Source organism: Cervus canadensis, chromosome 18, assembly GCF_019320065.1.
Source record: "Cervus canadensis isolate Bull #8, Minnesota chromosome 18, ASM1932006v1, whole genome shotgun sequence".
NCBI lineage: Eukaryota > Metazoa > Chordata > Mammalia > Artiodactyla > Cervidae > Cervus > Cervus canadensis.
Window position 1 is genome coordinate 18,936,402 of NC_057403.1, and position 10,456 is coordinate 18,946,857.

The 10,456-nt window shown below is 58.2% G+C and overlaps 1 protein-coding gene across 2 annotated transcripts in view; it reads left to right on the forward strand.

The window, feature by feature from the left end:
• Positions 1-6,760, forward strand: part of ARHGAP35 (Rho GTPase activating protein 35) — a 114,198-nt gene extending 107,438 nt beyond the window's left edge. For both annotated transcript variants that reach the window (XM_043437944.1, XM_043437943.1), the window contains 2 exons: positions 1,593-1,698; positions 2,295-6,760. In XM_043437944.1, the coding sequence (XP_043293879.1) occupies positions 1,593-1,698; positions 2,295-2,652 (464 nt within the window). In that variant the 3' untranslated portion in view covers positions 2,653-6,760. The remainder of the gene's footprint in view (positions 1-1,592; positions 1,699-2,294) is intronic.
• The last annotated feature ends 3,696 nt before the right edge of the window (positions 6,761-10,456 follow it).

The window sequence follows — 10,456 nt, forward strand, 5'->3', positions numbered from 1 at the left end:
CGTCCTGGCCGTCTTTGCAGCCTCCTCTTCACTGGTTCCGAGTCTCAGCCTTGCTCCCAGGTGCTGAGTGTGTGTCTGGCTGTGAGCACTGCATGTCAGACTGTGGTGTCGCCAAGTGAAGGAGGCGCTGTCCTGAGCCTCTTACAGACGAGAAGACGGCTGCTCAGAGTCACGTCCCCGACATCTCACAGCTGGTGGTGTTACAGACAGGATCCAGACCGCATGACCCTTCCTCCCACTGCTCCCGCCACCGTTGATGTTCCGTCTGTCTTTCCTAGTCTAGCTGGAGGCTCCTCATACCCACCTGCCTAGACAGTGAGCCTCTGGGGCATGTCATTTTGTACAGGAGTCCTTAACTAGGAGGCCACAGGTTTCCTAAAGAACACATGGGTTTGGAGAGTCTGGGAAGCTCCAGGGATGTAGGCAGACCTGTACATGGTTTATCTGTGGTAGAGGATCCGGAGCGTTCATCCACCCACAGGAGCCTGTGCCGCAAAGCAGTTAGGCACCACTGTATTTTTAATGAACGCCTTGTCCCCCCACCCACCTGCTCTGTCTCTTCACGGGGTCCTCCTGTGAGCTTCACGAGCCCTGGGGGCCTAGAGATGGGCCTCAGCTCTGACAAGTGGCCGCACTCAGATCGCAACCAGGTCAGCCCCAGACCATTCTCGTCTTGCTAGCCCAGACCGACTCTCGCCTCCAGGGCAGGCCAGGTCCACTCAGGAAGGGGGTGCCAGGACCCTGGGAAGCACGGTAGTCCCCACCCAGACTCTGCAGCCATTTGGGCAGGGTCTGATTCCCAGACCAAAAGGCTGATTGCTGCCACCTCTCTGAGCGTCAGATTCCTTATCCCGGAACTGAGGTGGTAAGAGCCTCAGCCTCCTAGGATCGTGAGGACTCGCTGAAGCAGGCCTGGCTTGAATGAAGCGTTTCATTTGGGCTAACTTTTCCGTCTCAGGACACTAGGATTCCACGATGGGCAAGCTATGAGCGGCAGTGGGGGAAAGGGACACGTAGTCCTTTTGATGAACTCTGTAAGAATTCCTCACCGTTTCCATCAGCTCTTCCAAAGGGCAGATGCGTGGAGGGTCTCTGACTCTAGGGAAAGGACAGAGCCCCGGTCTCGGGACTCCCTCCCTCCCAAGACTGTTGGCGCGGATAGGCGGCGGTGCTCACCCGTCTGCTCAGGAAGCAGCAGGCGCTCTGCATTGGGATGCCCGTCTCCAGGGGCAACCGGATGAGCAAAGAATGGTGCCCTTCATGGAAAAGTCTCTGGATCATGGGGGCCAGGAAGCCCTGGGCATACAGTGCCCCCCTTCAGGAGCAGGGGCCGGGGATGCGGAGGTGGGCCCGGCCCTGGGCGTACAGTGCCCACCTTCAGGAGCAGGGGCCGGGGATGTGGAGGTGGGCCCGGGCCTGGCCCCACGCCACTGCCAGGTGGGCCCGCCCTGGGCACAGCTTGTGGGGAGAGGATGGGGTTGGGCTGCCCTCAGAGCAGGCACAGTGCATGGCCTCTTCCCCGCTGCCCAGGACCAGTAGCTAATCTGAGCCCCAGGCCCACCAGCCGTGGTCTTGGTTTTCTCTTTCCTCAGAAATCAATGACCGGGAGCAGAAGTTACACGCCCTGAAGGAGGTACTCAAGAAGTTTCCAAAAGAGAACCATGAAGTCTTCAAATATGTCATCTCTCACCTGAACAAGTACGTTGCAGGGCTTGCTGTTTGTCTTCCCCTCCTTGGAAACCCTCCAGTCAGGGCCAGTGGCTGCAGGAGGAAGCGGAGCGGGGCTCTGTCCTCCGCTTGTCGGGTGCTGGCCCCTCCTCCTCCTCAGGCTCTGTCCTGCTTCTGTCTGAGAGACCCGCACAGCCCGCAGCGCGCTCTCCAGGACCCGTGCCCCTTGACGGGCATGACCACACGCTGGGCCCAGACAGGTGTCCTGTGGGAAACAGCGAACAGGAGCCAGGGAAGCACGTGCAGGGAGCCGCGGTCCGTTCCTGCCTTTTCTCCCAGAGTAGGGTTGTTTTCCAGCCAGACCTGTTCCTCTCTCGTCAGAGTGGTGATATGTGAACCCTGGTGTAGGACAGACACGCTGCCTTTCTGCTCAGCCAGGGCAGTGTCCCCCACTTCGGGGGCCTCAGAGGACGGGGCCAGGGGAGCTCGGGCCTTGACTCCCAGACCTGGGGCCTCTGCAATTCTCAGCTTGCGGGACGGGGTGGGGGCAGGAGAGCAGCTGGGGAGGTGGTGACCGTGAGCACAGGTGGCCAGAGCTCTGACCTCGAGTCTGGTGTCGCCCACAGAGTCAGCCACAACAACAAGGTGAACCTCATGACCAGTGAGAACCTGTCCATCTGCTTCTGGCCCACCTTGATGAGGCCGGACTTCAGCACCATGGACGCCCTCACAGCCACGCGCACCTACCAGACAATCATCGAGCTCTTCATCCAGCAGTGCCCCTTCTTCTTCCACAACCGGCCCATCAGCGAGCCCCCTGGTGCCGCGCCCAGCTCCCCCTCTGCCCTGGCCTCCACCGTGCCCTTCCTCACCTCCACGCCCGTCACAAGTCAGCCGTCGCCGCCCCAGTCACCTCCGCCCACCCCCCAGTCCCCAATGCAGCCGCTGCTCCCCTCCCAACTTCAAGCCGAACACACGCTGTGAGCCCCCGAGGCCTCGGGCTGAAGGAGACAAGGTCATCTCTCTTGACGGGGTGGCACTGGGCCTTGAACAGAACCAGGCCTGCTGGGGCAGGGCAGGGAGGGTCCCCTCTCCTCATGCCTTCCCCAGCCCGCAGCGCTAGCAGCTGCCAACAGAAGGCGCAGGCTGGGCCGGCTGGTGCCCTGAGCCCAGTGCTGCAGACCTGGGGTTGGCCGCAGGCCATGGCGGGAGCCCTGCCCTGTAACGTGGACCCTTTTCAGGACTGAACGAGGCAGGCGGGCCCTCCACACCCTCACTGCTCCCTGGACCCCTCCCCGCCATCTGTGCACACCAGCCTTGGGGCCTCCGCCTGCTGGGCAGAGCCTGGCACTGGCCGGGAAGAGGAGATCCTGAAGTCCAGCTGCCCCAGGGCAGGGCCAGCAGCCCCTCACGAGGACACGTCCCTCTGCTGCGCCCAGCGCTCCCCACCTGCGGTCTGCACCCCACCCTTGGGGGGTGCGGCCTGTCCCGCAGCCTCCTTGGGAACATGTAGGCCGGCTCTGCCACTCTGAGGTACAGTCCCATCTGAGGGTGTTGGCCCAGCAGGTCAGGACAGGGGGAGGGCAGCTCTGCCTGGACCAAGGGAGCGTGGGCAGCGTCCGCCCCCATGCACCCTGCCCCACTTCACAGGCTTTGGGGATCCATCCCTTTAAAACAAAAGAACACTGGAAGAAAAATGGAAAGGCATCCCTCCACCAATAATTTTTGAAAAGGAAGAAAAACTACAGGAAGAAAACTACAGACCTCAACATGAAGCTCTCCCCACCTCTGCCAAGAGGCACATAAGTGGAGGGCGACCCTTGTCTTTGCGACCGACAGCAAGACGGGTGCTCAGGGGTGGCAGCCTGAGAGCCTGTTGGGGTCCCACTTACGTCCTGTCACTAGATCCTCCACCCCTGCCCCAAGTGTATGGTTCGAGCCCTCGGCAGGAAGAGCTGGGGGCCGCCGGCCCCTCTGCCTTGGAGCGCGCTGCGGCGCTGTGGGCGCACCCCGCCCTGTGCGCGCGGGGAGGGGGCGGGGCGGCGGGAGCTGCCCGCAGGCACGTGGGGGTTGGTTCCGTGTGTTTGGTGTTGAAGTAGAATCATTTTCCTCCTGGGCCAGCGGGGCTGTCCGTGGGAAGTTTTGCCGTGTCAGGGGACTCCCAGGGTGTGATGGTTGCCGGTGCCGTGCAGGGCCGGCCTTCCTGCTCCCGGGCCGTCAGCGCCCAGAGGAGCTGCCGGTACAGAGGCGGTCAGTCAGGACGAGGCGGTGGGCCTGCCCGTCACCATCCTCCATGGCCTCCCCCGGCCTTCCTGGCCTTTCCACTGGCCCCTGGAAGAACCCTCTTTATCATGCACCCTCTGCCCCGCCCCACCCCCAACAGCGACCCTGCTAAGGCTGCTACAGATACGGCTGCCCCCATCCCGTGGCTGGGCCGTGGCCTCCTCAGCGGAGAAGCCTGGCCAAGGTACCCTGGGCGTGGGGGCGTGGGGTGGAGGCCCGCCCGCCGCACAGTCCTCCGGGTCTCTTTGCACTTTAAGAAGCAGCACCTGTGGTATGTTCGAGGCCGCTCTGGGTTGCCTCCGCCAAGGCAGCATGACAAAGTAAGAGATGCCTCAGAACAGTCTCGCCCACCCCTGGCCCCAGACGCTTCCCGCTGGCTGTTGGAGGGCGGGCCAGGCCCTGTGCTCACCGACTCTTCCTCTGGATAAGCTGGATGTCGCACTGTCTCTTCTAGTTCTTGTACAGCAAAATAAGGTGCTTGGAAAAAATACATGTTCCCTGCGCGTTTTACCGCCTCCTTAAGGACACAAGTCAGAAAACCTAAGGTACATGCACGTCTGACGTCGATGTCGGAGGCCAGACCCCTTCTCTTCTGGCGGATCTGTGTCTGATGCTTTCTCAGTCAGGGCTTGGCTGGAGGGGGGTGTTGCTTAGTTTTGACTTGAGGTCGGCAGACTCCTGCTTCTCTAGCCCCGTAGCTGCCCCCATGCTGAGTCCCAGGCAGGTGCACAAATTACTCCATTGACTAATCTCAGCCTTTTCCTAGGTCATGCTCGCTTATTCCCAGGCAGCCCGTCAAGGTATTGGGTGGGGGTGGAAGGGAAGCTGTAAGAGTGGCCTGGGCCACCGTCCCATGTGTCAGCTAAAGCAGAAGAGGCCTGCTTCCCTCCCACTGCCCAGCCTGCGCTGCCCCCTCTGTGTTGGCGCCCTGGGCCACACCGCCACCTGCAGCCTTGGCCCGGCACCAGGAGCTTCACAAGCCCCTGGCTGTCCTGCCTCCCCATGCCACCCCCTCCCTGAGGCTGCAGTTCTGTACGTGGTAGGTGACTTTTCTGGAAGAAGAAAGGGCGCAGTAAGGGGTGGACACCTGTGCTGTGCACCCTTAACCCTTGTGGGAGTAGCGGAGACCAGGCTTCCCCGTCTCCATGGGTCACCTCCAGTCCCACGGCCCGGGCGGCTGCAGGGGCCCCTCAGGCCTGCCCCCCCGGAATCCTGCCAGGGCTTTAACCGGAGGTAGGGGACTGGCTCATTCCCCAAAGAGCCACAGGTGGACAGAAGTTCCAGGGGTTCCTGTCTGTTTCCTCTGCTAACCCTTAACTTCTCGTTTTCTGCTTCTCAGGCTGGCTTGGGCTTGGAGGACATTCTCGGTCGTTCCGAGTTGGCATTCCCACTGGCAGCAGTGCTAGTTGGGCGGGGAGTGGTCGGTATTTGGACCAAATGGGCACTTGGAGGGGGACCCATGAAGGAGAGTGGGTGTGTGCGGGGGCAGGCTGACCTTAACTGGAATTCTGCCCACCCCACCCATTCATCTAGTGTGGTAAGCTCTACAAAGTTCCTTCACAGGTCGTTCTCTTGTGAGCGGCGCCACAACTCTAGGAATTGAGGGAGGGGCAGGTGTGTTAATTAGCCTCGGCCAAAATGGGAAAGCCTGTCGGTGGGGGTACGGGATTTGTTCCCTGCCCCGCAGTGAAATAAGGGCGCCTGGAAGCTCTTCCCCGTCCAGTGTTCTTTAGATCCCCGAAGGTGCAGACCCCGAGGCCAGAAGTAAACAGCCCTGACTACGTGTTAGGCTGGCTCTGGAGGGAGGCTTCACGAAAGGAAGTGGTCCAAGGTTAGGGCCGTGGCTTGTGAGTTTGCCCTCAGTTCTTGGCTGTGTTGCATGTGGGTATCACAGTGCATTTGTCCCTGCATTCTGTTGAGTTCTTCCCAACACTTGACCTTTCGAGGAGGAATGCTAAAATGCTGTTTCCCATGTTTTCCTTCAGCCTGAATGTGTGCTGTAGGTGAGGTTCTCCTAGCAGGCTGTGTCTTGGCCAGGGTGGGCAGAGGGTGACCTCGGAGCAGCACACTGGCCAGAAGGGGCTGGAGAGCACGCCTCCTCTCATCCCTTCACCTCGGTTTTTCCTGTGGAGGCGGCGGCCCTGGTGGGCTGCCTGCCCCCAGGCCGGGAGGTCAAACCAGTTCGCTGCAGCACTTGTGATCCGAGCCCCTCTCCACCCGTGCCCTCCCCTGTCCCCTCCTGCAAGGAGATCCACACTGCTTGGGGGCTCTCAGGTGTCAGTGGCTGCCTTCCCAGGAGGAGGAGGCTCCAGGGACTTGGGCTGGCCACTGGGGACAGCCACGGCGCTTGCCCCCAGGGCCTCCAGTTCCCACAGATGGTGGATGGAGGTCTTGCCCTCCTGTTGCTTGGCAGGTTCAAGCCGCGCATTCATGCTTAGGTGAAAGGACGACTGAGTCGTGTGTGCCGGAAACCTAGGTCAGATCTGCTGGTGATCCCACGGCAGATGGTGATCCCACGGCAGATGGTGATCCCACGGCAGAAGGCCTGGGGAGGGGAGGGGCCTGCAACACTGTCCTGTCTTTCCACCGGCTGCTGGCTGCAGACTCCTCGAGGCTCCGAGGTGACTGCCTGCGCCTCCTGCCCAAGGGCCCGCCTCGGCCAGCTCCAACAGCAGTGATGTTACACCTCAGTGTAGTCAAGACAGGGCGTAAATTATTGTTTGCATTAAGAAGAATCATGTTCCCTGTGTACATTAAAAAAAAAAAAGTCTGAATTGTATGGGAATAAAACTTGTTTGAAAATTTGGAATAGTGCTGCTGCCAGCTTATTTTTCTGGTACTTGTATTTTCACATGTTAAATGATCTTTATATATGTTGGATTAACAAATATTTTGAGTTTCCTGAGGGTGGGGGGTGGGGACATTAATGGTATTGAAATGTGTTAGTAGTCTGGCTGTGTGCCCAAAATTCTGTTTCGCAGCAAAAGTGGAGAACTGTATGTAAAGAAAGTATAACAATTATTTCTTTGTGTTTTAGGGGCTTTAACCAGGACATCCTCTAGTCGGTGTTAGGAATGTTTGCTTAATTTCCAGACTTTTTTTTTTTTTAAACACATCGTGGGTTTTTTGAGGCTCCATCCTGATTAGTGCATGGTCAGCCATCAACAGAGGCTGAGCATCTCTGGCTGAGGTGTTCTCCATCTGGTTCTGTTTTTTAAAATCATGTATTTGCTACAAAGTATTGTACTTGTCTCAATGGGAATGGTGTACAAAACTGAAAAGGCCTTACGTGATATGTATCATAGTTAATAAATCAATCTTGTAAAAAACCAAACCGGAGAGAGAGATGAAGGCGGCCCCTCCCCGGCCCCTGGGCACACGCCCCACGGGCAGGCCCCGTAGGGACACTGGCTGCAGCCTCGGCCCATCAGGAGGAGCGCGGGGGGGCCTCTGACCACGGGGCGAGAGGGTTCCTCCAGCGCCCCGGGGAGAAGGCATCTCCAGCAGAGCCAGGGCCCAGGTGAACTGCAGGCACCTGCTCCCTCCATCCCCAGGACTGCTGCTGGGAGCCCCCCCAGCCCTTGCCTTTCCTTTCCAGCAGAGTGATCCGGGCTTCCCTCGTGGCACATTGGTAAAGAAGTTGCCTTCCCTGAGTCGTGAAGATTCCCTGGAGAAGGGAATGGCAGCGTACTCTAGTATTCTTGCCTGGAGAATCCATGAACGGAGGAGCCTGGTGGGCCCCAGTCCGTGGGATCATAAAGAGCCGGACATGACTTGAGCGCAAGCTGAGGGGTCTGCCTTCCCCAGGTCCTCTTGCCCCAGGTTGCTCCCGCAGTTTTTTCTAGGTCGTCACCACCCACAGAGCCCTGTGGCCACCGGGGCGCCCAGCAGGCCGGACAGCAGCGTCTGCAGCTGAAGCCCTTCCCTGCCGTCTGCGCCAAGGCCACGCTGGTGGCTCTGGGGTGGGATCCAGGGTTTACTGCCAGGTGACCCAGGGGAGTTAACCTCTCAGGACAGCACCTCAGAGATGCCTCAGCCACTTGGGCTTGCTCTGCCCCATGCTGTCCCCTCCTCACCCCTTCTTATTCCACGGCCCTCTCGGTCACCTCCCAGATGCCACCTTCAGCCACCACCTCCATTCTGGCCCAGGTCCTAATTCTGGCTCCCCTGACCTCCGATGGACACTCCCACACCTTAAATGGCCTCCCAGCCCTCAGTCTTTGAACCAAGAAGTTATCCCAGAAGACCTGGCTTTGCGTTATCTACGGCAGTAGTGGGGACTAGTCACCCTGTGAGATGCCTCGCCCCCTCCCCTTCCTGAGACAGGCACGGTCCTGGATCACAACTGCCCCTGCACTCCGGCCCCACGCTGCCAGTCAGCAGGAGCCAGCAGACACCTGAGCGCGGGCCAGCCAGGGGCCCCTCCTGCTGGTCCCAGCCCACCCTCCTCTCCCTGTCCTCCAGTCAGACTCCAGCTTCTGTCTGAGTCATTCCCATTCTCCCAATGCACTTGGTTGCTTCCGACTTCCAAGGCTCTGTTTGCACTGTTTCCTCTGCCTGAAATGCCTTCTATTCCTCACGCCCCCAAATCTCAGCACTGCCCATCACATCCTCACCTGTCCTTCAAAGCCAGTCCTCCTCTAGAAATTCTTCCCAGGCCCTTTTACCCATTGATTCACCCAACAACTACTGACCTGCAATGGGGATTTATATGACTCCCAGAAAGTCTTCAACGTTTGTTCTTTATTTTTTTGGCCACACCAGACAGCAAGTGAGATTTTGGCTCCCCCACTGGGGTTTGAACCTGTATCCCCTGCAGTGGAAGCGTGGTCCCAGCATTTGCTTTTTTAAAACAAGTTTCCACTGTATACAGTTGGCACTCAATATGTGCACTGACATCATAAGCCTGTCTTTGTGTCTAGTTTTTCATGTTCAAGTGCCATGGATTTGCATATTTAACACCTCTCAGCCACCATCCACCCAAAGTGGAGAGCTTTGGGGGGCAGGGACTGTGGCTTCCCCGTATGTCTCTCAGCATCAAGCAGGTGCCTTAGATATAGCAGGACTTCAGCTGCAGGACTCAACGGTCAGTTTCAACCCTGCCTTGCTTAGGCTTGTGTGTACTCATTCGTGTCTGACTCTGTGACCCCGTGGGACTGTATGTAGCCCGCCAGCCTCTGTCCATGGGATTTTTCAGGCAAGAGTACTGGAATGGGTTGCCATTTCCTCCTCTGCAATATCTTCCAAACCAAGGGATAGAACCCAGGTCTCCTGCGTTGGCAGGCAGATTCTTTACCACTGGTGCCACCTGGGAAGCCTTGCCCTTGGTCTCTGTTGATAAGCCAGCCTCTCCCACGTGGTGGTGGTGGTGTTCAGTCGTTCAGTCGTGTCCAACTCTGCGACCCCAGGGACTGCAACACACCAGGCCTCCCTGTCCTTCACCATCTTCCAGAGCTTGCTCAAACGCATGTCCATCGAGTCGGTGATGCCGTCCAACCATCTCATCCTCTGTCATCCCCTTCTCCTGCCTTCAATCTTTCCCAGCATCAAAGTCTTTTCCTATGAGTCAGCTCTTCGCATCAGGTGGCCAAAGTATTGTAGCTTCAGCTTCGGCATCAGTCCTTCCAATGAATATTCAGGACTGATCTCTTTTAGGATGGACCAGTTTGATCTCCTTGCAGTCCAAGGGACTCTCGAGTCTTCTCCAACACCACAGTTCTAAAGCAGCGATTCTTCAGCATCAGCCAACTCCAATGCAAACAAACCTCTGCTCTGAGGACCACATTCCTGCCCACTTCCTGTGACGCTCTGCTTGCTGACTCTGGTGTGACGTAACCACAGCCAGACTCCCAATCCCTTTCTCCAAACCTGTTCATCCCCGCTCCCTCTCCCCCACAAGCCAGAGACCCTGGAGACCTCCACAGGGTATTACTTTCTCCCATCAAGCTGCCCCATCTCCAAGTTCTGTTTCACCTTCCACGTGGCTCTCGTCCTACCACCTGCCTCCTCATTTCCTGCCACCACCCTGATTGAATTTCACCAGCCCCCTCCTTGACCTCCTCCCTGGTCTCCTAGCCTCCAGCCTCACCCCCTCCCTTCCATCTCTCTGTGGCAGCCAAGAGCTTTTCAAAACAGATCTGTCCCTGTCACCCCTCTCTTGACACCTTCTGGGGCTCCCCATCACCGTCAGAAGCCAACTCTTCAGCAGGTCCTGGGAGGGCCCTCCCTCGCCTCCCAGGGAGGCTCACCTTGCACCCTGCAGTCCAGCCTTCTGACTCCTCAAGGGCCTGCCTACCGCAGGCCTTTTGCATGTGCTCTTCCCTCTAGACACTCTGTCCACCCTTCCTTGCTAACTCCCTCCTTAATCTTTAGATTTCAGTTCCCTGGACTCTTCCTTGGGAAAGTCACCCCTCCCCCCTAGACCAAGATGAACTCCTTTGCTTTCAAAGAAAAAAGCGTTCTCTTCAACAGCATTTTTCTGTCTGTTACTCCTTTAAGTTGTATT